The sequence below is a fragment of the Conger conger genome, chromosome 14 (genome assembly GCF_963514075.1).
Source record: "Conger conger chromosome 14, fConCon1.1, whole genome shotgun sequence".
Lineage (NCBI taxonomy): Eukaryota > Metazoa > Chordata > Actinopteri > Anguilliformes > Congridae > Conger > Conger conger.
The window spans coordinates 27,570,634-27,598,446 of NC_083773.1; the positions used below are offsets into that span (position 1 = coordinate 27,570,634).

At 47.5% G+C, this 27,813-nt stretch overlaps 1 protein-coding gene across 4 annotated transcripts in view; it reads right to left on the reverse strand.

The window, feature by feature from the left end:
• The window catches only part of LOC133109612 (low-density lipoprotein receptor-related protein 1-like), a 151,054-nt gene that overhangs the window by 50,767 nt on the left and 72,474 nt on the right, over positions 1–27,813 (reverse strand). For all 4 annotated transcript variants that reach the window (XM_061219017.1, XM_061219014.1, XM_061219015.1 and 1 more), the window contains exons 12-30: positions 27,245–27,425; positions 24,315–24,537; positions 23,673–23,862; positions 22,729–22,851; positions 22,481–22,621; positions 21,378–21,509; positions 20,683–20,799; positions 20,177–20,257; positions 16,346–16,513; positions 11,860–12,042; positions 11,372–11,569; positions 10,725–10,970; positions 8,104–8,301; positions 5,652–5,856; positions 5,124–5,288; positions 4,170–4,414; positions 2,709–2,840; positions 1,048–1,275; positions 119–293 (exon numbers count right to left, since the gene is read on the reverse strand). In XM_061219017.1, the coding sequence (XP_061075001.1) occupies positions 119–293; positions 1,048–1,275; positions 2,709–2,840; positions 4,170–4,414; positions 5,124–5,288; positions 5,652–5,856; positions 8,104–8,301; positions 10,725–10,970; positions 11,372–11,569; positions 11,860–12,042; positions 16,346–16,513; positions 20,177–20,257; positions 20,683–20,799; positions 21,378–21,509; positions 22,481–22,621; positions 22,729–22,851; positions 23,673–23,862; positions 24,315–24,537; positions 27,245–27,425 (3,331 nt within the window). The remainder of the gene's footprint in view (positions 1–118; positions 294–1,047; positions 1,276–2,708; positions 2,841–4,169; positions 4,415–5,123; positions 5,289–5,651; positions 5,857–8,103; positions 8,302–10,724; positions 10,971–11,371; positions 11,570–11,859; positions 12,043–16,345; positions 16,514–20,176; positions 20,258–20,682; positions 20,800–21,377; positions 21,510–22,480; positions 22,622–22,728; positions 22,852–23,672; positions 23,863–24,314; positions 24,538–27,244; positions 27,426–27,813) is intronic.

Sequence of the window (27,813 nt, forward strand, 5' to 3'; positions counted from 1 at the left end):
CAGGCCACGTAAGTGTGTAGTTATGTGTCAACAAGCACGTGTATATGCAGCCATAAGTGTGTGGTGATGTGGCGCATGTGTACTGTGTGTATGTGCATATTTGGGGGGTCCCACACACCCTAAGATAGGATGCAGCACCAGGCAGTGTGGTTTGTCCAGGCCCTGGATAACAGCGTTCTTAAAGGAGCCGTCCAGTCGAGCCACATTGATCTGCTTCTTGTTGGCATCGTAGCTTGTCCAGAACAGGTTTCGGGAGACCCAGTCCACTGCCAAGCCATGAGCGTTTGGCAAGTCTGGGGAGGGGAAAGCACACGTCAATAATCGTCATATTTTTTGGAAAGCGACCTACTATATTCAGTATCACTTTAAGGCAAAATCACATGGAACACAGAGCTCCCAAACATTCAACCACTCATACGGGCCACAAAAATGAGTCTCATACCCAGACACTTTCTCCAGTTTCTGGGCAGATGGGTTCATTTGAAAACCCTGCCAACTTTCAGCAAGCATCATTTCATAGGCCATTGGTTTAGCTGGTTTGAAATGCCACCCACAATCGGAGCCCAACACGAGATCATGATTTGCCAGCAGTAAAAGTGCATCCCTGCGGGTTGGGCAGACTTATCTTATGCATCAAATGTCAATCTGTTCAGGTTCACGGGGCTTAAGGATTATGAGCCTTGCAAGTGATGCTACCAGATAGAAGGACAAAGCGTGCTCTGTTCAGTCACGCTACTGTGTATCAGTCAGTGCTTTCATTAACATTAAAAATGGTAGCAGCGGTCCAAGAGAGCCGCAGGGCGTGCCGGTTTTTGTTTTCGCCTTAAAATAAGCACCCGATTCAAACCCAAGAAACAAGTGATGCGAGTTAACTGATCAATGATAGCAGTTGATTACACAGTTAAGTGGCAAGTATGAAGGAAAGCCAGCACGCCCTGCGGCTCTCCAGGACCGGGTCGCTGACCCCTGCATTAGCACATACACTCGGAGAATGGCTGAAAGGAGCGTGGCACAGGCTGTGTCCGCGGGGGGTGCACAGGGTCTTACCGGCAGACACCACCGTCTCCACCCCAGTGCCGTTGATGAAGGCGCGCTTGATGGTCTGCGTGCGCACGTCCGACCAGTAGATCCGGTGCTCCACGGCGTCGTAGTCCAGCACTGTCACGTTGTCGATGTCCGGCATGGTGAAGGAGATTATGTAGTTGTAGTAGGGGTTGTCGATGTCCACGCCTCGGATCTCGATCTGCCGGGCGTAGAGGAGGAACTGCCGGGACTCTGTTGGGGGGAAAGAAGCCCACCAAGAACACCGGTCAGATCGTGGACCGTTTGGCAAAACGTGCCCACACCCTTTTCCAGGCCAGCGTCACAATCTAATCCCGGCATCCAATAGCAATGTTAATAATCACCTACCAGATGTAACTGAATCGATCTTTGACAGCTATCATTTATTATTGCTTATTCATTTGGAAGATGTTCTTATCCAGAGCAAATTATGACCACTAAGCCTTGAAAAGAGCACATCAAAGGACCTTTGTAAGCAAGGAGGTGCATGGAGAACAGATTCAGTCAGACACAAGCATACACATCCTTTCTTATCTCAGGAACAGCATCCCCTGATAACAGAGTATGGCAGACAGAGTCCAGGAAAATAAAGACCTATAATAGTGCATCACATCAGCAGACTGCATTCGCTGTTGTTAACATTTATCAATGACACTGCAAACTCGCTCTGTGATCTTCAGAGCACGTCAGCACAACAGCAACAGCGAGAAGCCTGTTTAACACACAAGCAGACGTGCGTGAAACAGGAACGTGTCCACTGTAAGACCGGCAGCAGCAGTTACAGTAACAGGGTGCTTGTGTTACCCCTCTTCTCCCTGCGTTCATGAACACTGTTTCCACAGGCACAAGGTCAGCCTCCTTTCTTAATTCAGCAGGAGCGATCATCATCATGTTCGGTTTCCAAATTAAACTTGCACAATAACACTGAGTTCACACACAATAGGACAAATAATCAATATAATAACATTGCTGCACTATACCTCTCTCAAATAAACAACAAACCAAGAACATGCAATAATGACACTGATGAACTTGCCGGTTCAATCAGTGAGCCCTGACCCGGTTCAGTCAGTGAGCCCTGACCCGGTTCAGACAGTGAGCTCTGACCCGGTTCTGAAGCGACTCCGAAGCCCTGTGCGAATCCAGAATTCAGACTGGCAGTGGCGGAGGAGCCCACCTTCGGGGGCCTTCGGTTCCAATTACCCTCAAGTCGGCAGCGACGAAATTGAGGTTGCGTTACGGAATGCTAATCACCCCTGTGAGCAGAGATGAGCAGAGCCCCCCCCCCCTCTCTCGAAGACACACTGCGCACTGCCTGAGCCTGGCAGACAAACCGTGCAGCCATTTTATCTTCTCTCCCAGCTGAACAACCAAGGAGTGGACACCGCACAGCGAAGCAACGTTTGTCCGGCCGATGGAAGCTCTTTTCTCCCTGGGTTTCTTTGATGGGCAGTCATGGTGCGGAACAGCCCTAGCGTGGTCTTGCCTCACTGCAAGATATACCTACTTTCTATGCACAAGAAAACCTGTTCTTTAAAAAACTTAAATGCTAAAAAAAGCTGTGAATGAAGAACAGAAGGTGCCAATTGTGAACAGTCCGCGCTAACGCTAATGGCGCTAACACCGAACGGGGGAAGTGCCGTTACCATAGCAGGTGTGCCTGTCGGTTCCCAGCTTCATCAGGTGGGGGCAGGCGCAGGAGAAGGTCTGGTTGTAGTTGATCAGGCACAGATGGGAGCAGGGGCCTCGGCCGTCATTGCCATTGCATGGATTAGGAGCTGAGAGCACAGGGGAGGGGAAAGGAGGTGAATAGAATATAAAACGTATTTACCTTAGGCAGTTTGTCCTGCAGTCTGTACCAAAAACACTCATGACAGAAGGCTACCAACACAGTGCATGTACATTCTATTGACAGCATACAATACATTAACACAAAACAAAAAGATTGTCAAGTGGGAACTAACAGTTTGAGGATGAGAAGCTAAATGCTTTCTGTAACAGGTGAGGCAGCTTTCTTCTTGTTCTTTTTGAACTGGGACAATAAACACAAATGCGAGGAGACAAGGGCATATATTTAATGAATGAGATGAGAGGAAGAAAACCAAGAAAGAAGAATGCTCAGACTTCATTTCAACTACTTCCTCTATACACCTCATCTTCCCAAAATATTTAACATTATTTTTGGATGTTTAGGTCTTTTTACAATGTTTTGTCTAAGTGTTGGGTCTGTTTGCTATGTCTTAATTAAGAGGCAGGAAGCAAAGGAACATTAAAAATGAGACATGCCAGAAACTTGAAAGGCTTCCTGTGCCGCTGCCTGGAATCTCTCGAGTCCAGTCTCAAGAGTAAATGGATGCCTTTTTTCATGCGGTGATTTTCAACATGAATGGATTTGACAGGAGATGCCAGCCACAGTTTCCTTCCTCCTCAGTGTCAGAATGACTTGGGAGAGCCGTCAATCAACAGGCCGTGTGACACCTCCTCCTTGGCCCCACCCCCAGGCAGTGTGAGGATGAATCGAGTGAGCTGTTCACTGACAAAAGAGACTGCAACAAGTAGTGCTTGGCACTTGAAGCTTACTTAAGGCTGATATCTAAAAGGCAACTCTTATTGTTACCTGCCAATGTAAGTGTCTGTCAACTGCCTCAGTTGTAAATAAGGAAGCAGACAAGTAAAACGTACTGGGCTTTGAAATGTACAAGATGTTGTCCTGAAGAATTGTGCATTCCAACAAGGAAGTATGAGCACGTATCTGAACACAAGGGTAGTACAGTACAAGGCTTAACAATGACTGAGCACTTTCATTTTGGTTCTCTCTTCCCATAGAAGATAACCAGAAGCCATGCTACCCATTTTGAGGAGAAAACTATGTACAATGAACTTTGACAAAATGGTCACCAAGCATAAGCCACGTGGGCGTTGCACATTGGTGGTGGTTCAGGTGAGCTTCCTCCCTTCAGTAGATAGAAACTCTGCTTGCTTGCTCATTACTTAGCTTTGTTAGCTTGCTAGACAATTAACTTTACACTTGATCATTATCAGTTACTAATATCAGGTAAATAGTGACAGAACCATGACTTTCATGGCTTATGGGGCAAACGCCATACCTTGAGGCTGCCTGGACGGGTGGTAGACCTGCAGGTCGAAAGGCTGAGTGTTGGTCCTCTGCACTACAGTCACGTTGTTCCCGGTCCACTTGTTGGCCTTGGCCAGGGTGTTGGTGCGCCAGTCAGTCCAGTACACCTCTCCTCCATACATGGTGACAGCAAACGGATGAGACAGGTACTCGTGCCCTCGAAGGACCTCAATCAGCCCAGACCCGTCGTACTTGGCAGAGTAGATGGCATCAGACCTGAGAGAGGGGAATCAGAGGGAGGAGTATGTCAGAAGATGTGTAATAAAAAGGACAGGGCAGCAGGGGAAGGTTGTGGGAGGTTGTGGGTTGTGGGAGGCGAATAAGGGAAGACGGATAAGAGTCCACTATCTATATGGTGAAACCAAAGGGTAAGAATTCCGTGAAATAAAAGCAAATAACTTTAACCACATATGAGAACACAAATCTAATATTGTGGAGTTCAAAGCCATATAAAAAAATTAAAAAATTGTCCCAAACATTATGGAGCTCACTGTATATATAGTCTCTCAACTTTTGCAGAACTAGACAATATCCTCAATGAGGCCAGGTTTTTCTATTAAGTCAGTGGTTGCAAACTCATAAATAGGTGGTCCAATTTACCAAAAAAAATAATGGCCATTTATTTTCCTGTCAATGCAAACACAAAAAGAAAAACATGACCCTGATCATTTCTGATGCAGTGTCACGATCGTTTTTTGTTTTTCGAATTTCACTGGCAGGATAATAAAGGGGCTTTTATCAGGCTGCAAATTGGGCCACACAATTATGCAAATTGGGTTGAGAGCCATTGTAATGAATGAATACCCCCCCCCCCCATGTCATGGAAGAAATGAACCCTATACGCACCCCTATGCAGACACAATGACATGGTGGCTGCTATATAAAGAGGGCTGTTTTAACACCTTTCTCTCCAGGGAGTGCTTACCTGGCGTCGATCCACAGGATGCGCTCCTCCAGGTAGTCCACGGTCAGCCCGTTGGGCCAGCCACCGTTCCCCGTCTCCTTGTGGATGGTTCGCCGGCCCTCCCCGCTCATGGACGCCGCCTCTATCCTGGGCAGGCTGGCGTCCCAGTCCGTCCAGAACAGAATGCTAGGGCCCGAGAGAAAGAGGCAGGCGTGAGCACATGGCCAAAAGAGCAAACATTATATAGGCCCACCAGATACTCAGCTCCATATCACACATATTTTAACATCTTGTGCAGGTGTGATGAATTTCATCAATTTTTCTGTACAATAAATAAAATAAACAAATAAATAAACCACTTGAACTGAATGTTCCATCTCTTCATCACTGAAACCTAAATATTCCCTTTAGATGCACCTTATGGACCGGCAATACCGTATGTTCTTTATCGGAAAATAGCACAGTGAAGAGCCTGTGGGCCCACAATGTCCTCTTTTGAAAATATGAGCGCTCTCTTTCTACTTTGAAAGGGAATAGACAGGGGGTTACCCTTTCCGGGGGTCAAGGGCAATGGCTCGAGGGTGCTCCACCTCCCCAGCCAGAAGGGTGGTGCGCATGGTGCCGTCAAGCTTGGCCACCTCAATCTGGTCCAGGTTGCTCTCCACCCAGTAGATGTTTCCAGCGATCCAGTCTACCGCCAGGCCCTCTGGGGTGGCCAGCCCATACTGGATAACCACCTCGAAGCTGGTCAGAGCTGCGTGGGGACACAGGCCAAAAGGGTGAACTAGAGCTTAGGACAGGGCATCATACCAGTTATTTCATTTCCATACATTCATTTAATATACCAGTTAGGTACAGGACTTCCTATATTCTTTGAGGAATACATTCCATATTGTAATATCGTCAGACAGGAATTTAAAATGCACACGTGGCCATACTGATTTTACCAGTTTATATAGAATTATAGAATAAATATAATTATACATTATATACATAACATGCAGGTACTGCATATTGTTTGAATGTAAATGTTACATTTTATCTCAATATCATGTTATGAATATTGTGTATGTTGTGATATGCCTGGGACATGCATCTACATTGTTAGTAGCATTAGCATTCACCTGTGCGACTGACTTTTATTCCTTCTGTCCTTGCGCTAAGTGGATCAGTTGTAGCCCATTTATTTGATCGTTTTTGCTTAGCTGTGCCATTACAGCACATGCAGATGTGATGAAGCGCATAATCAAGATAGCTACTTGAAATTCCTGTTTAGTGGCACATTTGATCTCTGAATCACCCATATTCCTCACATGGCACATTAACACATTTTAAAGAAATGAAGTAAAGAATCAGCAATGTTTTACAACCAAGCAGTAGCAGTCCATATCTCCCCCATCTGAAAGGGCTACAGGTATCACAGGAAGCCCTTTAATCACCATCACCCAACCGTCGATACTGTATAGTACGCTTGCCATCAACTGTTGGTGAAGATGAACCATTTGGTGCCGCGACAGTACAGATTTGACAGTGTACACAGTGTCGCCCTGCCTGCTCCGACATGCCATCCTCTGGCTCTCGCAAACAGAAGGAGGCCCTCCCCCGGCGGCTGTTTTGGTTGGCTATAATACTCAAAATCCAGTTTCTCCAGTAAAGAAAAAAAAAAGAAAAGAAAAGAGCAAACCCCTCTTTTCCGCCCTTCTATTTTCCCATCCCTCGGTCCCCTAATCAAAGTGAATCATCTAATCGCCTGCAACCAGCTATTATCGCCAGAGAGGATCACACATGATCATTATGCTTCCTTACCGTAATGAGGGAGAGGAGCTCTGTTTACTGTTGCTCATCACCACCCAAGACTGTGTTTGCTGGGCTCTCCTGGTAGCCGTTAGTCGAATTGAATGTCAACATTGAGCTTACCTAACATCATACCATTAAAATCCTGAAGCAGGAAGCAGTTGGGACAAGGAAGCTATACGTCGCTAGACATGGTGTTTAATTCAGGTCTGCGGGGGCTGGGAACAGTAGCTCTAATTGCAGGGCTTTGTAACTAGGGAGTTCACATACTGTACTCAAGGGGGTAGGGAGGGAGCTCGAAACTGGATTAAAGAGGTGTCATATATTGTTAATTCTCCATTTACACATTACACATAATGACATATCGACACCCTGGCAAAACTGCCAATATCATAATATGCCGGTTAATTAACACATTTATGGCATAGTTCTGTATAGTCACTTAAGTATGCATGATATCCAAATGCATACAAATATGGACACAAAAGCAGCTGTATGCCCATGAAATGTTTTTTAATTCCGAACATTATGTGCAATGAAATGACATTTGATAGAACTACGGAATGCTTTGCCCCTGGTTTCTCTGTCTGTCCTTTTCAGGATTATAAAAAGGTCAAAAATCCCCTCTCTGCAGCACATTGCCTCAGCTGAAGTCCAGCTCAGCCTGCAATCATGCTAACTAGGGAGGAGAGCCTGCAGAGTATGAGACAGAGCCCGCAGTTACAGAACAGCCCTCATTAGCTGAAAAATCTGTTTGTGTTCAAAAAGAGCACAGCAATGACCCAGCCTACTGACTGGCACTTACAGCCCACAGTGTACAGACTAACCAAAACAAAACCAAACACAACACAAACATTTGAAGTGCCATTTTTGTTTGAGCAACCAGATTGCTGAACTCTAACAAGCAGTGCAAGCACTTACAGTATCACAGAACTTTTAACCAGACTTGCCACAATGTCCCAAGACCAGAAAACCTTTCATTCGATAAATTATGTGAAGGGATTTGCTAAACTTAATTAATTTGAATCTATATTACAGTGAGCAGCTAAACTCACACAGGGCCATGTTACTGCAACTACATGCTGTAGTTCGGCATCTTGGCTTTCATTTCCGTTTCCAAGACGTTAATAATTATGCAGCAGGCAGCATCGTGAAACTCGTCTTGCGCTCTTTTTGTGGAACGGGCCACGTTTTCGCTCAAGCTCACCGCCGTTCTCTGACAGCTTGCCGCGGTAGATCTTGTCCTCCACGACATCGGTCCAGTAGAGGGAGCTCTGGTTGAGGTGAAAGTCCAGGGCGATGGTGTTGCGGAGGCCGGGCACCAGGACACTGAACTCGCCCTTGTACAGGTCGATGCGGCGGATCTCGTGCCGGTTGGAGAAGATGATGAAGGGCTTGAACGGATCTGAGGGGAAGATGTTGGGAAATGTCAGGAAACCAGGGGTAGACATTCACTGCTTACGAATATAAATAAATAATAAATAAATAAATACCCTCAGAAAATACACTTGTAATGGATGTTCTTTCCTTGGTCATTACTATATTATATTATATTCAGAATATTCTATATAATATCATAAAATATAATATCATATAATATATGGTGCCAGAACCACCAGTAGGATAAAGAATGGAATGAACACAGGAGCTTGCTCTCGTTTCTGTACAGAATTTGTGATGGCTATAAACTGGTGCATGGCAGTAGTAAGTCACTGATGCCTTTAACTACACAATGTTGGCAGAAAGGCACTTTCAGAATCGAGGTCTGGCATAAGCACCACCCTCAGCTGATAACGAGTGCACCACCATTAGATAATCATGTCACCATGACAACACGGGGAAGGAGTTTGATTAGCCATACCAAGAATTTATAAATCACAATTACTTGGTGCCTACTCGGTAATTTTACTGTTCCACAGGCTTCCGTTTAAATAGTTTTTACAGTAAAAGAGAAAATCGTGCAATTACTGTAAGTGTTAACTGCAAGGTACAGTACTACGCAATATCCCCAGTTCTTAAAATATCTTAACATTCAAAGTATCCTAATTAGTGCTAAGTGCTTAACTGATTGCGATTAAAAAGCAGAACAGTCCGCCCAAACAAAGTTACCTTTGATGGGAGCGATGGACTTGAAAAGGTGCACCCGCGCTTCAGAAAGTGCCACCTACTGTAACCTCTAAACCACAAGATGTAAATTGAAAAAGCAGCACGTTATTGTGAGGGTGCTCGGGAGACAGAGCAGAGGGCAGTTTCAGGCCCCTTTTCTTGCTGAATAATGAGGAGCGTGCAGCTAGGTGGGGCGCTATCTGCGACCAGCAGGCACGGTGATGAATGAGCTGGCAGGCAGACAGAGAGGCTCATGGGCAATTACAGGGAGACGGACAGAATTATGTTTCCAACATGCCACTTCTCTCTACCTTTCCATACGGCACACATGGTTAGGGTTACAGCGTGTGCCTTTGTGCTTCATTTTCCCAAATAATAACTCTGGGAAAGCATTCGTTTTCATTTTTGGCTAGAATTTGGACTTACTTTCATTTAGACATACCGTTTCTATATTTGAAATAAAAATAAGTATATTATAAAATATTCAGTGCAGTGTAGGCATTTGAACAGAGGCACAATGTTTGTCGTTTTGGCTGTGTACTCCAGCAGATTAAATTTTTAATGAAAAAATATGAATATGAGGTTAAAGAGCAGAAGTTTTCATGCTTGCGTTTGTTTTAAGCCTGCCCTTAATTGATTCAAAGCAAATGAAAAATGTTGACTGAGTCCAGGCCTTGGCAGAAATTCACCTTGAACACAGCATATAAAATTATAGCATAAAAATCTAAGAAAAATGAAAGGGTAGAGCAAAGACATTTTCATGTAGAATCAAAAGGCCGTTCCATTTCACCTGCAACGAGAATGAGCTTCTTTGTTCCTCATTCGGTAACATTACAGTAAGTAGCTGCCGTTATTAGCTAACTAAATTCAGTTTTGTCAGCTGGCAGGCCATGATAGCTGGGTCCCACTGCACAGTACTGCTATTTTCAGGAGATTCTATCGGTATATTTCCTCTCCTGCCTAGACTCCCAGACTTTCAGAAGGCTTGAGATGTCTGATAAAGAATAAAAGCGACAGTGAATTGATGTGTTTGTGAGCATGAGTGCCTATGTTACATAATGACGCTGTCTTCCAGGCAGGCTGGCTAGAGCAGAATCCACCGGTGTTAGCAGTGGGTAGTATCAGCAGTAACAACGCTTAGCTAAATACAAACACAAGTAACGTGTGGAAAGTGACCACTGAAGCAGATGTTTTACGAATCATATTAGACCGTGGTTCTTAGCTCATTGAGAATGGGGGCGTTGACATTTTTCGTACAGTATATAAACAAAGGGCCACATCAAGGCCTACATTCGGCATAGCATGCCTTTAACACCTCTGAGTTCCACCCATTCTTGATGGTATGATACATGATACACTTTTTTTTTTCCACCGAGAAGACTACTGTGAATATCTATGGTTATGCAAATAGCACTGACGACAGCTAGATCCTACAGCATTTATCTCCTGCTTGCTGCTTCTTTCCCACAGATAGCACTATCTGCACACAGGCTGAGTAATCACTGCTCTCGCTAGACCATAGCGTCTTCTCTTTTTGTAGCGTACCGACACCCTTTTTCTGCTTCTGGTGTCATGACAACACATTCTCCTGCTGTTCCCCATCTCACTGCCACCCCCTCCACCCCCTCCGCCTCCATCCGCCCCCCGCCCCCCTCCCCTCCCTCCACCCCCTCCGCCCCCACCCGGCCCCCCCCCTCCGCCCACGCCCGGCCGCGCCCTCACCCAGGCTCTTGCAGTTCTCCATGTCGGGCTCCAGGGCCCAGCCCTCGTAGCAGGAGCACTTGACGTGGTTCTTCTCCTGCTCGCAGCGCTGGCTGCACTTCAGGTGCTTGGCGCAGAAGCTCTGGATCTGGCAGGTCTTGTTGTCGGCGCCCAGCTCCATGCCCAGCGGGCACGAGCACAGGATGCCCTCGCCCGGGGCCACTGTGCAGTTGTGGCTGCAGCCACCATTCTCCAGAGAGCACAGATCTGTTAGGGGTGGGGGAGTGGGGCGAGGCAGGCAAATCAAAAACACAGAATGTACACGAAATCTTCAATATGAGCCAAAACAAAGTTAACAACTAAAAGATTTCGAAAACCTGAACTCATTCCAGTAAGTAACAGACAAAACCCAGGGGGAAAACTGAATTAATTAGAGGTGGTAGATAAAGTGTTTAAACCTGATATGGCAATATCATTTTACACAGTATGATTTTAGGGATATGCCGTCGTAGGCTCAGTCAGATATTAGAAATTGTGTTAGCATTTGCATTCGCATCTTGCAAATCACTTTATTTTTCCGTGCTGCAATGGGACTGATGTAATGAGATCAGGAGCAGGCTTGAAGAGGCGAAGCCCTGAAGGAGCGTGTGAGGCGCAGACGGCCGTACCGCAGAGCTTTTCGTCCGAGCCGTCGGGGCAGTCGTCCGTGCCGTCGCACAGCTTCTCGGCGGGCAGGCAGATGGAGGTGTCGTTGGCGCAGACGTGGTGGGACAGCTTGCACACGAGGGCCTCGCAGTTCTCCTCGTCAGAGTTGTCCTCGCAGTCGCTGTCTCCGTCACACACCCAGGCCTTGCTGATGCAGCGGGCTGTGGGGGGGGAGGCGGCGGCCATTTTATGTCAGGCTACATCGCACCGACTCCATGCGGCGCGGAGCCAGTTCCCAACCTCTCATTACCGCTAGATACTGCTATATCTAACATGCTAAAACGTGCGCTAAAGGGCCTTTTCAAACGCCTATCAAATGCTGCTCGTCTGTCCTGTAAGTCCTGTCATAAAAGCATTTCTAGAGTTCAGAGCGGAAAATAGAATAGATGGGCTAAACACTCGAGCATCGCGCGTCAGGACGTTTCTCTACGGTAAAGGGCGGGGAGCGTACCGGAGTTCCTGCAGCCGAATTTGACGGCGGGGTCGCACATGTGCGTGACGCCCTCGCAGTTCTTCTCGTCGCTCAGGTCCATGCAGTCGGTGTCTCCGTCGCAGCGCCAGCGCATGGGGATGCACAGCCCGTCCATGCGGCACTGGAACTCGTCGATGTGGCAGCCGCCGGGCGGGCGCGTGGCTGGGGGGGGGGGGGGAGCGACAGACATTCACACACACGCCCGTTTCCACAAAGAGCAACGCTACGGTTATGACTGGACAGATTAAAACATCGTTCCCATTCAGATGAGTGAATAACCGCCAGGCTGATCTAATGGAAGGCTTCTGCTGGTTACTGTGAGAAGCTCGGATCTTTAGGTCAAGGAGTTAGAACGCCCTTTGCCACCAGCAGCGGTAACTATATTGAGGATTATGAAATGATAAAATCATCAAAAATGCATTCAAGTTTCAATAATACTGACAAAACTGGGCCACAGCTATAACAATATCACTAAGATTACTTTTTGTATAAGAAATCTAGCCAATAACTGCGGTGTTGGTCCCCCAAGGAAGCATGTGTGCATTGACTGACAGTTTGTAGCTAGAGTCATTGTCCCCAGTGGAAAAGCAGGTGACAGCAACAGCATGCAGGGCCGCAGATAGGAGGGGGCAACTGGGACATTTTGTCTCAGGCCCAAGGGGGCCAGGATAGAGGAGGTAACTAATATATTCTGTACCAGGCCAAGGAATGCGGCCATGTTAGCCTATGAGACTATTACTATTTGTTTCTTTCCTCCAAATTTTGATTCCATTACGAAGGTATTTCTAATTTTTTAATAAGCCCAATCTTATACAGCCACGCTCATACTGCAAACTCTGCAGCCAATGTGGGACCGTCGACAAGTGTGCACCCTCCTCCGAACCACATTTATACCAGCTGCTTATTCTAATACTACAAGCCAAGTTTGCAAAGATGTGCACTGAAAGGAATCAACTTAAGCTTAAGCAAACAGATTGTGGGGGCTTGATTGACCAGCGGGGGTGCTAGACAGCGCTGAGTCACTCATGTCCCAATTACGCATCACTCCAAGGGGCTGCCGGTAACCGTCGGCAGCGACAGTCCGGGTTTGATCCCAGACAGTCGGGACCATCCATGCTGAAGAACAGGATGAGCGAGCAGTGAGGCTGAGGAAAACGGATATGACATTCTGTCCAATTAATTACTGATAGCACATATCCGTTTAATTATGAGGAAATGTAATATTAAAACTGGAACCTACTGAAAAACTGAGCCTGATCAGATGGGCAGAAGTAGGAACAACCTCTACTTCTAGAACCTTCTCTGTATAGCCTTGCCTACATTGCAATAACTTGAAGGTCTCTCAATCCCCACAGGGACAGCAGTGTGAGAGAGGAGAGAGAATGAGAATGGAAGGGAAAGAGCAAGAGAGGAGAGGCAGGGCCAAGATACTAAGAAACAGAAGTAGATAGAGCAAGAGTTAGAGTGTTACTGTAATACATATTGATACTATGCCGATGCATAGAGTACATCTGCTTTAATTCTGTATGTAGGAATACACAACAGCCCATATACACTCAGTGACCAAAATAAGTCTAATAAATAACTTAATGTTTATTATAATTATTTTTTAGACTTTGCTACTGTAGCTCAACCACTTCAAGGTTCATCGTGTTGTATGTTCAGATATGCTCTTCTTGATACCACTGTTATTCGAGTTACTGCGGCCTTCCTGCTTGAACCATTCTGGCCATTCTCCTGACCTCTCTCATTAGCAAGGCCTTTTCGCCTGGCCCCCAAACCCCCCATCTCAGCCACAGGTGTGACGTTGCTGCTTTGTACTGTGCTGGGTAAACAGCCCATAATGTAACACCCTGCAGGGGATGTAGAGACTCATATAGACCACATATTGATATCACACCTCACCATCAACAAATGCGGAGTTCATCACTTTCGTCTATTCACCACCTAATCAATTTTAAACTTCATAAGTTATTATCAGTTATATTGAAAATTAAAATTATTATTATTAAAAACAAGAGATTATTCCATAGGTTTACATGGAGACGATTTTCATTTTCTGCAAACTACAACCTCAGAATATGTTGTCATAACACACTTTATTAGGTATTTATTACTTATTATTTAGACTTCTACTGCTGTAGCCTATCCACTTAGATTTATGATGCGTTGTGTGTTCAGAGATGCTCTTCTGCATACCACTGTTGTAATGTGTGGTTATTTGCATTACTGTCACCTTCCTGTCAGCTTTGACCAGTCTGGCCATTCTCCTCTGACCTCTCTCATTAACAATGAATTTCTGTCTGCAGAGCTGCTGCTCGCTGGACTTTTTTTATTTTATTTGCACCATTCTTTGCAAAGCCTAGAGACTAGTGTGTGTGAAAATCCCAGGAGATCAGCAGTTTCTGAGATACTCAAAGCACCCTGTATGCCACCAACAATCATTCCACGGTCAAAGTCACTTAGATCACATTTTTCCCCCATTCTGATGGTTGATGTGAACATGAACTGAAGCTCCTGACCCATATCTACATGATTGTATGCATTGCACTGCTGCCAGACAATTGGCTGATTGGATAATTGCGTGAATAAGTAGGTGTAATAAAGTAAAAAGGTTCCTAATAAAGTGCTCTGTGAGTGTGTCGTTTTAACACTTTTGCAAATATTATTCAAACCAACAACTGATTACATTGGTCTTTGATTAACTGGAGTCAGCATTGTTCAGTTTCAAAATGTTTTGTCTACTGGAACAATCATGTCAAACCAAAAACAACCCACTGTCTGCTGGAACAACCAAAACAATCATGAAAACTATTTTTATCAACTGTGTGCTTACAAGCTATTTGGGTTTATGAGCATTCTCTTGACATATACACGTTCACCCTATACTTTAAACCCCTGTATTCAATGGCACTGGATATACACTCCAGGGTGGGTCTGAGGAGCAGTGTACAGTGGTTAAGGGACTGGGCACTGGGCTTTTAATCGTAAGGTTGCAGGCCTGATTCCCAGGTGCAAGCACAACCATCTGGGTTGTTCAATCACAGAAATCTGGCGATTGTTCTGTACACCTCCAGCTGAACATATGAATAATAAATAAACAATTTAATCCACCATTCTCTCTCCATCTAAATGGCTTGCATTAGCTTACAGATTTCTTCACTATCTTTAGGTACTCATATTTTCCTCCATATTTATTCACTGACATCAATCAAAAAATAGATGTTTTAAATAGAATGTTTTGAATTATATATACAATATTATAAACCTCTATATTTTAATGAAGGGTGTCTGAATTTCATTTTTGAAAAGCACTTCAATAAATCACTGCAATATGCTTTTTTCTATCCTGTGTATGGAGTTGTTTGAAACTTGAAATGAGCTTTCAACACTGACGTTTTTCACTGCCCTGTATTCAGTGTCGATAAGCGTAGGCATTAAGTGTAGACAGAAAGTTAGTATACTACTAACAAGCTTGTAGTTGTATGGCTCATGCCTTGTGAGTGTGCGTGTGTTTCATATAAAGTAAGGTAGCACAGAAAATCTACACAGCCCAAAGATTAGCAGGGGCACACAAGAGACCACAGGAGCACAGCCCCCAGGTGAGGTCGAGCGGAATTTGCTGTGAAGTAAACAACACACCAAGGAACACAGACAGGTACTGTGCTTGTCAACTGCCAGGCCCTTTTTCCGCGATCCTTTTAATTATGAAGCAGACAACGATCTGTTGTGAATTAATAAGGCAAGATTGAGGGTGCGGATAAGGCACTGTATGTTATAACAACAATTAAGTCATTACTATGTGCCACACTGCCGTGAGGAGGAACCGCAAACTTGTATGGAGTCAAAAGCTATCAATTAGCCACAGTCAGTCTGGAGTAAAGTGATGGTTATTTTCAGTGCAAAGCTTTAAACACCATACTTCTAAAAATACTCTCTACTTAGAGTTCTAGAATGGTACTGGATGAGAAAAGCATTCCCGAACGCACAATAGCTATGCAGTGTATGTCTAAATGCAGTGCATGTGATCTATTCCAAGTAACTTCAGCTAAGCACCACTTTCTACTCACCATTAAATGTAAAGAAGAAGAATCTAGCAAATGACATTCATTAACAGAGTAAATAAAACTTTCAATATGTCACTTTCAATATGAGTGGAGCTTTAGACTCATAGATTTCAGAAAGTAAAAAGGTAGCTAAACCAAAATGGTGTGTTCGGTGAATATGGTGTCAGAAAATCCATTGCTATCGACTGCTAAATTGAACCTTGGACTCCAATTAGTCTGTGCTGCTTACCGGTAAACAAAAGTCACAAACTGATAATTATTTAAGAAAAAAAACGAAATGGTTTCACTCCAAAGAGATCAGAATCAACAGCAGAGACGAGGACAGCAGACTATGACCACGGGGCGCCTCGCACTGATTGGACAGCGACCCGTAAGAAGAGTGCGAGGGGCGGACTCACCCTGATTGGTGCAGTTGGCGTGGGTTTCGTCACTGAAGTCGCCGCAGTCGTTGTCGCCGTCGCAGGTCCAGTATTCCGGGATGCAGCGGCCGCTGTTGCACTTGAACTGCGCGCTGGAGCAGGAGTGGCTGCAGCCCGCCTCATCGCTGTTGTCCCCGCAGTCGTTATCTGCAACACACTCACCGTCACACGCCTGCTCACCACTGCACACGTCCCAAACTTCCTCAGCCACCACAGCCCTGGGGGTGCAGTACTGACATCTAGCCGCCAAAATGGCCACAGCTTTTTTTCTTTTTTCTTTTTTTTTTCTTTTTTGCAAAAGGGGCTGATGGGAATTGGAGTTTGAAGCTCATCAGATAGATCTAAATAACTGAGGTCCAACTATGTTTGTCTCTGATAACAGATGATCGAATACGAATATTAATGTAATAAAGAAATAGATGTGCCGGTTTTTTTTTTTTTTTTGGTTTTTTTTTTAAGTTCTCTCAAAGCTAAAAGAGATTGCTTTGAACTGAAAACTTTGGGGGCTAAACTGCTCTCTGTTATTGAGCCAAATATTTTCCCACCAGGTACATGGGGAAGGATGCAGCCATCGGAACGAAAATATTCAATTGACAAACAAACATGGCCGTTTATGAACAGATATTCAAAGCCTCACTTTGGTGGAGCCTTCGGTTCTTGACTGGATCCATTTGCTCCATGAATCTCACTCTCAGCAGTATACTACAAATAGTTTTTAGCTGCCTCCCCATACACTGGCCTTCCCAGGACTGGACACTTTCAAATTGTTAATTTTCATCAACTTCTGAACACACGCAGCTGGTCTACATAACCGGAGCGGACACAAGAAGGCCACGGGCAACTGCTAGCCAACAGCCCTGAGAAGCCTGGAGATTGGAGACGTGCAGTAGATAAACTGAAGGTCAAAAGGGTCGCAGTTACATTCAGCTGGGTCATTTTAGTTTGCATCTGTGTAGACACCGATATCACTGATGTTGATATCTTCTGGATAGTTTACCGAGATGATCCGCACCAGAGGAATACCAGGAGGCGCGAACAGATTCATACGGATTGACCGTAAATCTGAACTGTCACTTCAACAGTGCGAACACGGAGATGCTTCAAGCGCTGCCCCGTTGTAAAGTCTGCTGGTTTTACAGGCAGTCATGTGGGCCATCTATCATGCAGCAATCACGCACTGTGGATGCATCTCCCGCCACGTGGAAAAAAACATCCCTTTGGAGGAGATGCATTTCCAGCCACCGTAATTACATTTCAAACCTGTCTGTTTGCATCGCCAGGAATGGGATATGGAGTGAATCCGTGAGCAATGCCGCGGATCTAGTCCGTTAGACCTCAATCGTAAGAGACGGATGCATTTTTTTTAAAGGAGATTGAACACAGTACATTGAGCAAGGAACAGACAATACATTTAACACTGAGTAGAGAGATATAGAGAGATTGAGAGAAATAAATAAAAAAATCACAGAAACTGCATAGATCTCCCCATGCACCATGATAATGTACCCGGGGCTGATACATTGAGACGGGCTGCAGTAGATTATGCCACTAAGGAGGAGAACTGAGGTCTTTCTGATGTAGCCTCATTGTTCATGGTACAGAGGCACCCTGGAATCCAATCAGAAACGTAGGGCTTTCAGAACGATGACTAATGGCCCCCGATGGGCCCCAGCCGCCGTATGCAAAAGCTGCCATTGACGGCGATTAAGTGGTTCTGGAGTCAGCAGCCCTTTTCTGTAGTTAGAGATATTACATCCACTAAGATGAAAGAGAACCGCATATCTTTGTGTTTATAACACACAGTAGACTGTAATGTTTAATTTTCTTACTTTAAAGCGGTCTTTGTTATTCCTTTTGCGGGCACCGCTTCAAAAACAAAACCTACGGGGTAACTCCAGCATAAAAAACTTCTTGCATAATTTGAGGGACGGGCATGGAGGCCAAATTAAAGCTGAGTGAAAAGTAAATGGATACCGAGAAGCTGAAAGCTAAAAGCTGCCATTTGAAGTGAAGCAGCCAGACACATTTTACCCCCTCCTCTTAACCTGCCCCTTAGCCCCTGCCCCTCTCCTGGCCCCTACGACCCTGCCCACAGCGTAACTGTAGCAGGATGGTGCATGTAGATCTATGCACTAACCGGTCGGGTTCGGGCAATTCATTTCATCAGAGCCGTCCCCACAATCCTTTTCTGAAACACAGAATCAACGAGAGACAGGGGAAGTGGGCACACGTCACAAAACAAGACATGGAACAAACAGCACAGAGACAGCCGGGGCGGGCGGGGAGACAGAGTGGCAGGAGCAAGCGTGGCGGAACGGACAGAGAAAGAGTACCAGAGAGCGGGTTCCTGCCAAGGGTAGCCAGAACGCTGGAGTCCCTGGGACTTGAGACTTCTTCCACTCGACACTACCCTCAGTCAGCAATTACAACATCTAAATGGCTTCCTCCGCCATTTTTCAACCAAACATCTCAGCCAATAATGGTCAGAATAGCCATTGGTGAGTCTATATTTCTCGACTTTTCCATTGAAAGGGTAGGTCAATTGGTCTCTATCAGTCGATCACAACAGCATGTACATATTTTAAATGTGGCGTTTACTCGGTTAATTGCTGAGAGGAAGAAATCTAATTTCACAGAGACAAACAGCAGTGTGGCCATTCTCTGTATGAATTATGATCTTTGTGAGCCTGACCAGTGTTAAACTTGTGACTGAACTTTGAAGCCGCCCCCCCTTCTCTCACCCTGAAAGAGCCGTTTGTCCCAAAAATCTCAATCTCGGGTCACTGGGACATCTCCCTTCCTGTCTGCACTCGGGAAAGAACTTACCAGTGTTATGAAACTGAGTGTTTTTTTAAGACACATAGAACATTTCTTGAGTGCTAAGGCTTAGATGACATCATCATCCACGGCTGTACAAGTGCAAGCTGTTGCACTCGGAGCAGTGCGATGTTTAGGTAACCTCAAAGCCCTGAAGCACGAGGCTCCGGGGGAAAAGAGAGGTCATTCTGCACTCACAGATGAGGATTTTAAGGCCGAGCCAATTACACATGCCCCGTAATGCACCATATCAGCCCCCCTCCCCAGTGAACATGAGCCAATCAGATAAGGGATGGGAATTATGAAACTATACCCATCTAACCAGCCGAATCATTAATTTAGCGGCTCCACCGAGGGCATTTAAAAGCTTCTCTCCATGAGATCGATAAGAAATAATTTGGTGCATTTATAATGTGTGGGTGCTGGTGGGCACTACATACAAACCGAGGCCATTATTAAAGCTCAGAGATAAGGGGGGAATAAGCATTAGGGAAATATAAGCCATCATCAAAGTATCCATGCCAACAAAATCATCTCAGTGTGCATTCACTGTTCTTGAGTGCTTGCATTCAAGCCCTTTTCCAGGTTGACCCAGCACACTTTCAGACTCATCCCTGGAGTGTAAAAGCTAGAGCTGTCAGGTCAGTGAGTGATTGGTTTCTGGCTAAATGTGGGCGCGTTTCCGCTAGGGCAGAAGCATCAGGTGCCGTATCTGTGCCAATCACGATAAGCGTGCCCAGCAGCGCACAGAACACTGAACTGGATGGGCTCATTAATTAAATATAAGGAATGAATGAATCATTCAGCTCATGCGATGAGATAAATCATTTATTTCACTGATGAGGAAGGGGCTCTTGTGATTGCTTAGTGTATTTATTTTTTGCAGAGTGAGTGCGAGAAAGGAAGGAAGGAGAGGAGAGGAGAGGAGGAGAGCAACACGCAGAGGGCAGGAGCAGGCAGGGCCGGGGCAGGAGGGGTGGGGGGGGGACTCACCGTTGTCACAGCGCCAGTTGATGTTGATGCAGCGGCCGTTGTCGCAGGTGAACTGGGTGAGAGGGAAGCAGGTGGGGTAGGCTGGAGGGGCAAATGAGACTTTGTTATGCGACATCCGCCAAGTAACAAGCTACTAAAAAAACAAGCAGGACTCCATTTTCTCTATGTACAGGTCAAATGGCAGCTAATACTAAAGCACAGAAGAATGCCATAGATGTGGGTGTAATCATGTGCATGTGACCAGGCTTGGGACATTACTGCACATTATACTATACCAGGGCATTAGAAACTGATCCCAATGAGCACGGCAAACACAAGTATACTATGATTGGCTCAGGAGTGTCAGGTGGAAAATTAGGGCCAATCAGAGATGCAGGTGGCATTAATATGAAAATAAAAATAGAACCACAGGGATGAGCGGAACATGAGAAGTCAGATCTCTTCCTCTGGTTGTGGGGGGAGATTTGGGGGGAGCCTATGGGAGGGTGGAGGGGCGACGGGCGCACCACAGGAGGCGGGCTCGTCAGATCGGTCTCCACAGTCGTCGTCGAGGTCGCAGGTCCAGGAGATGGGGATGCAGCGTCCGCTGGCGCAGGAGAACTGGTTGGGCGGGCACGTCCGCGCTGGAAGAGGGGACAGGGAGAGTAAGGGCCTCTGTCATTCTGCCCCACATTAGCACAAATCTGAAACCACATTACCATGCAATCACAAGCTCCTCACTCTGAACGCCAGCCCCAAGCGTCGCGCCTCTACCCAATGTTGAACAGCTGCCAGTTCTCCTACCCTAAAAATCTACTTCCAATTTCAGCCGAATGTAATAGCCCAGAAAGCAATCCTGTTCTCTCTACCAGGCCATTCTCTTAAAGGGGAGAAATATGAAAAAACGGAAACTCGCACACTTATTATGGGCTATGGTATTGTTATCGACATCTAAAGTGTTTGGATGAAGGCTCAGGTAGGGGTCAAGACATTAACCAGCCCTGTCTACGGTCCAAACGAGGGTGATGTGGGAGCAGACAGTACGAGGGCTACGTTTGTGGTTTGCCGTTTTGGATTTACAGTATAGTTTTGGACCATTCCCGCTACTTTAAAACCGTGTAACTTCATACTTAAAGCATACAGGAGTAAGCATCTCCGCATAGCTCCTTCTGGAGAGCGGTAAGCGTGGCGCAGTGCGCCGGCCTGCCCGTAGGGGGCGTACCTGAGCAGGTGGTGTTGGACTCGTCCTCGTCTTCTTCGTTTCCGCAGTCGCTGTCTCCGTCGCAGAGCCAGCGCAGCGGGATGCAGCGGTTGTTCTGGCACTTGAAGCGGTCCGTGGGGCAGGTGTGCTGGTCTGCAGGGGGGACGGACAGTGACTCAGAGGAACGGAGCTGTTTCGGACGTGCTTTCACTTTCACATACCCGGTCCGCCAAAACACACCGCTTTGTTCAAACTCCCCGGCTGTTACAGACCATGTTTGTCAGATCGGCTGATTGCTACATATTGTATTGCCGAGACTGTCTGGCCGTCAAATGCAACAGCTCAGATTGCCTTGCCGTTATAAAACGCAGCGCAATCAGATTACCTGGCTGTTAGACTATATTGCTTAGACTGTCTGGCCATCACAGATTTTATCAATTTACAATTTAGCCATTCCGCCAAAGGAACTTTCAAAAGTATTTTGAACAACAGGAGCGATTACATTTTAGGCTTTTGCCAGAGGGGCATCATACAGCTTACAAGTTAATTCTTTGACAGATTTTCCAGCTCAAACTACCTGGCTGTAAAAAAATAAAACAAAACAAAACAAGCTGTAGAACATAATGATTATTTAATACAGAAAGTTATGACACGCTGCCAATGACCCTATGCATGTGGGGGAGTGAAGGGCAGCGGTCAGCTGCCCTGCCCCGCCCTGCTGGGCCCCGCCCTGCCCTGCCCCGCCCGCCCTGCTGGGCCCTGCCCTGCCCTGCCCCGCCCCGCCCGGCTAGACCCCGCCCGCTAGACCCCGCCCGGCTAGACCCCGCCCCATCCCGCCCGGCTAGACCCCGCCCGGCTAGACCCCGCCCCATCCCGCCCGGCTAGACCCCGCCCGGCTAGACCCCGCCCCATCCTGCCCGGCTAGACCCCGCCCGGCTAGACCCCGCCCCATCCCGCCCGGCTAGACCCCGCCCGGCTAGACCCCACCCCATCCCGCCCGGCTAGACCCCGCCCGGCTAGACCCCGCCCCATCCCGCCCGGCTAGACCCCACCCCATCCCGCCCGGCTAGACCCCGCCCGGCTAGACCCCGCCCCATCCCGCCCAGCTGAGCCCGGCCACTCACGGCAGAGCTCGGGCGCCTCGTCGCTGTTGTCCAGACAGTCGTTGTCTCCGTCACACTTCCAGCGGTCCTGGATGCAGCGGTTGTTCTTACAGGCAAACTCCCCGGGCTGGCACTGGGGGGGCGGGATGTAGGAGGGGTTGGCTGTGGGGTGGGGAGAGAGGGACAGATTACCGGCCGAACAGCAGAAGGGTGTTCATACAACACGAACAGCCAGGGGAATGAAGAAGAACCACGACCCCGCGGCTGACCTTTGCAGCTGACTGCGTCTGCGTCCAGCAGCTGGTCTTCTGCGCAGGCGCACTGCCGGCCTCCGGGGATGGCCAGACACAGGCTGCTGCAGCCGCCGTTATTCACGTTACACACGTTGGTCCCTGGAAGCACACACACACACACACACACACACACACACAGACACAGACACAGACACAGACACAGACACAGACACAGACACAGACACAGACACAGACACGCACACGCACACGCACACGCACACGCACACGCACACGCACACGCACACGCACACACACGGTCAAATCATTCACGGTACAGAAGGAATGTAGGAAAGGTTTTGTGCTTCAGGAAGGATTACAGATATGTAAGGATTCTGCACTCTTCAGTAAGCAGGAAAGTGTGACACATTTATAGGAAAAATCTGTGATTGAAAAAACTAAACATTTGCTCCATAGACCTACTTCTGCTGGTTCTAGGTAGGAAACCATTATTAATGTAAGTAATGCTTATTTAAGATCTGGTCGAATTCAGATGCTGAGATTAGTTTTTCATATTGAAAATCTTTGCTAAATAAATGCAACCCAAATTAATGAGAAAGGAAAAGTGAGCAGGAGGGAGAAACCGAGAGGGAGAAGCAAGAGAAGCACAAGAGGATAGAGAGAGAGAGATAGAGAGAGAGCGAGAGCGAGAGACAGAGAGAGTAGGAGACAGAGAGGGAGCGAGAGAGAGACAGAGAGAGACAGAGAGAGAGAGAGAGGGAGACAGAGAGAGAGAGAGAGAGAGAGAGAGAGAGGGAGACAGAGAGAGAGAGAGAGAGAGAGAGAGAGAGAGCGAGAGCGAGAGACAGAGAGAGTAGGAGACAGAGAGGGAGCGAGAGAGAGACAGAGAGAGACAGAGAGAGAGAGAGAGGGAGACAGAGAGAGAGAGAGAGAGAGAGAGAGAGAGAGAGAGAGAGAGGTACCTTCTTGCTGCACGGCGTCGTACATGCGGATCTCGAAGATGGGCGGTCGCTCGTTGCGCAGCAGGGTCACGGTCTTGGTGACCTGGTCCAGTTTGTAGATGTTGCCGCTGCGGTACTCGTTCCAGAACAGGAAGTGCTTGTAGTGGCACAGGCCGAAGGCATGGTTCAGCTCCTGGCCCTCGTACACAGTCTGCCATTGAGTGAGACAACACACGAGGTAAAAATTAACTGGGAATACACACAGAGACCATGACCTCATAGTACATGCAGTACTGTAGTTCACTGAAGTACATCACATGCATTTTGTGTGTAAACAGTACTTTACTCATTTCAGGTAAATTACTGAAAGAAGACTGACTTCCCTGACAGGTTTAACTTTGATATATATGCGTGTGTGCAAAGTATATTTGTGTGTCCATGTATGTATGTGTGCGTGTGCATGTGTGTGTGTGTGTTTGTGCATGCGTTTGTGTGTGTGTGTGTGTGTTAATGAGGAGACCGGTAATCATCACCATCATTGATGTAATCCCACAAGCAACATCTACTGTTCTCACAATTCTGAGCTTGGCAACAGGAACATAATGTAATTATCACAGAGAGAGGGGAAAAAAGGCCGATCTCGGGTCCTTTAGAAAGCGGCACCTTGCGCTCGGTGCTGTTGATGTACACCATCTCGATGCGGTCGTAGTACGCGTCCACCCAGTACAGCACGCCCTGCGGGATGTCCAGACTCAGCCCGTTGGGCCACAGGATGGTCTTGGAGGTGAGGAAGACGTTCCGGTTGGAGCCGTCCATCCAGGCCCGCTCGATCCTCCCCCGCTTGCTCTCGCTGGGGTCCTCCTCCCAGTCCGTCCAGTACATCCAGCTGAGAGACACAGCTCCAGTGAGAACGCTGCTACACACTGTACACACACACACACACACATACACACACATACACACACATACACACACACACACACACACACACACACACGCACACGCACGCACGCACGCACACGCACACACACACACACACACACACGCACACACACACACACACACACACATCCACTGTACATATACACACACACATCCACACGCACACACACACACACACACACACACACACACGCGCACACACACACACATCCACTGTACACATACAATACACACACACACACACACACATACACACACACACACACACATCCACTGTACACATACACACACACACACACGCACTCTCTATACACACACACACACACACACACACACACACATGTACTGTGTAGATATACACACACACACACACATGTACTGTGTAGATATATACACACACACACACACGCGCATACACACACACACACACACACACACAGTGTAGATATACACACATGTACTGTGTAGATATACACACACACATCCACTGTACACACACACACACACAGTGTAGATATACACACATGTACTGTGTAGATATACACACACACATCCACTGTACACACACACACACACACACACACAGTGTAGATATACACACATGTACTGTGTAGATATACACACATGTACTGTGTAGATATACACACACGTACTGTGTAGATATACACACACACATCCACTGTACAAATACACACACACATACACAGTGTAGATATACACACATCCACTGCACACATACAGAACACAACACAAACACACACACGCACAGTAAACACAAACACACACACGCACAGTAAAGATATACACACACATCCACGGTACGCATACAGTAGACAAATATACACACACATTTTAGACATACACACACACAGTTTACACATCTATACACCCTTTAAATACACTACATACACACAATGCACACACACATAACTACACAATACATGTATAGACACATACTTCATATAAAAACACAAATTCACCTTCACGCACACACACACACACATACACACAACTCCCCCTGCGGAGTGTTCACATACTTCCTGACACCAGACTGCTTTCTCATTGGAAAGCCGGATTATCGCCGCACCACATGATCAACTCAATGAAATAACTCGCAGCTCAACTACTTATCATATTTGCCTGAGCGTGTGTATGGGATTTATTCACCGGCCCTGAAGTTCGTGCGTGCGAGTATCGGCCCGTACCACTGACTGATCGCCGATCCTACTCCGCGACCCCCACCAATCCCAGCGCTCACACAGCTCATTCATAATTCAGCCGCAGTCACCTGCGACAGACGGACGGAAAGCCAGCGCGGGTCTCGGCCCAGCGCCCAGACGGGCCGCGGGGTGGAGGGGTGTGTGTGTGTGTGTGTGTGTGTGTGCGTGTGTGTGTGCGTGTGGGTGGAGGGGGCGCTGATGCGGGAGAGGGAACGGGCCGCCCTTGAGCTACAGTGAGAGTCACCGTGGCAGAAGCGCGCAGGAGAAATGAATCCATCAGGCGGAACATCCCCTCTCACGCCGCGGCGCCGGGCGGGGCACTCCGGGCGGAACGCTGGACGGGACGGCTCGTTAATCACTCCGTTCCTCCCGCGAGAGACCGCCCCGCTCCGCTCCGCCCCCCTCAGACGCCACGGCCGGGGTCGGGGGGGTTCACATTTTCAATTACGCCGCGTTTCGCCGGCCCCGAGAACCTTCTGCATATGCTGACTAACCGCTTTCTGCCACGCATCAATCGCGCCGATCGATCGGACCATCAGAAGACCAGCTGTGTGTGTGGGGGAGCGCTGTGCACGTGTGCGTAAGTGGGCCCATGCGTGTGTGTGTGTGTGTGTGTGTGTGTGTGTGTGTGCGTGTGTGTGTGGATCTGAGGGACCATTGTGAGTTTGCTTGAGTGTTTTCATAAACCAACTGCACATGAATAACTAAAGTATGATATATAACTGAAATAACTGAAATGAAGGCCGGTTATAGCGTCACCACTCCCGCTGTGTGCTTCTCAACCCTTCTCTGCCCTCAACCCCCTTCCTTCACCTTTCTGCACAGATGTCCATTCTCATGAATACGTAATTAAAAGAGAATGAAAATGAATCTTGCCGATGTGGTGATACTAGCAGTCGTATGCCAGGACTGCTTGAATTGTAAAACTTGTGTGTCTTAGGTTAGGGGGGTTGGCTGTGCTGTCACAAGGGCCATATGGGTGATGGTGACAGGAAGGGTCAGAGCAATGCATAAATGCATGGAGAAGACTTGGCTCTGATGAAGGAGAGAGAGGTGTGTGTGTGTGTGTGTGTGTGTGTGTGTGTGTGAGTGCGTGTGCATGGGTGTGTGTGTGTGCATGTGTGTGTGTGTTTGTGTGCATGGGTGTGTCACAGCTGATTAAACACGATCAGAACATATGCACAAGGATCGGCGATGGCCTCGGGACGATATGGAAGCTGACAGGGGCAGCCGGGGTTTGACAGCCATCCACCCCCCACCCCACCCCCACGCTCCCCACCCGGCATCGACAGCATCGCCCAGAGGCTTTAAAATCATCCCACTGACACCTCTGAAACGATCAGCAGAACCATTTCAATATGAAAGGATCCTGGACTCTAAACACACAAAGGAGCGCGTCGGTCTGTGACTAATCCCGCCCCGACCCCTCACCCGTTCACGGGGTCCAGGACGATGGCGCGGGGGTGGGTCATCTTGCCCTCGATCAGGGTCTTGCGCGTCTGCGAGGCCTTCTCCAGTCGCGCCACGCTGATGGTCTTCTTGGGCCCGTCGTCCGTCCAGTACAGGTTGTCTGCCAGCCAGTCCACGGCGATGCCCTCCACCGTGTGCACGCCTGGGGGGGTGAGGGAGAGCGGGTCAGCCGCTCTGCTTTCCATGTTTGGCGTTCTTGCAGATGTTTTGGCTGTGCTACTGGTTTTAATTTCATTTAAGTTGTGAGTATTCGTGAAAGGACCATGGTTGAAAATAGAACATTCATACCTGCAGTAGCAAAGCTACACACGCAACCACAATTACCAACTGTAATCTCCTGTGATCAGGGTGTATTAAACAGGGCTAGACAGACTGAGCTCAGTTCTAAACTGGAGTGAGTTAGGAACTGGAGGAGGCACGTGTTGCTACTCGCACCCCTTGACCCACTGAAGGCACCCCCCAGTCCCACTCCTCCTGCTCCCCTGTCCCACACCACCCCTCCTGCTCCCCTGCCCCACTCCTCCTGCTCC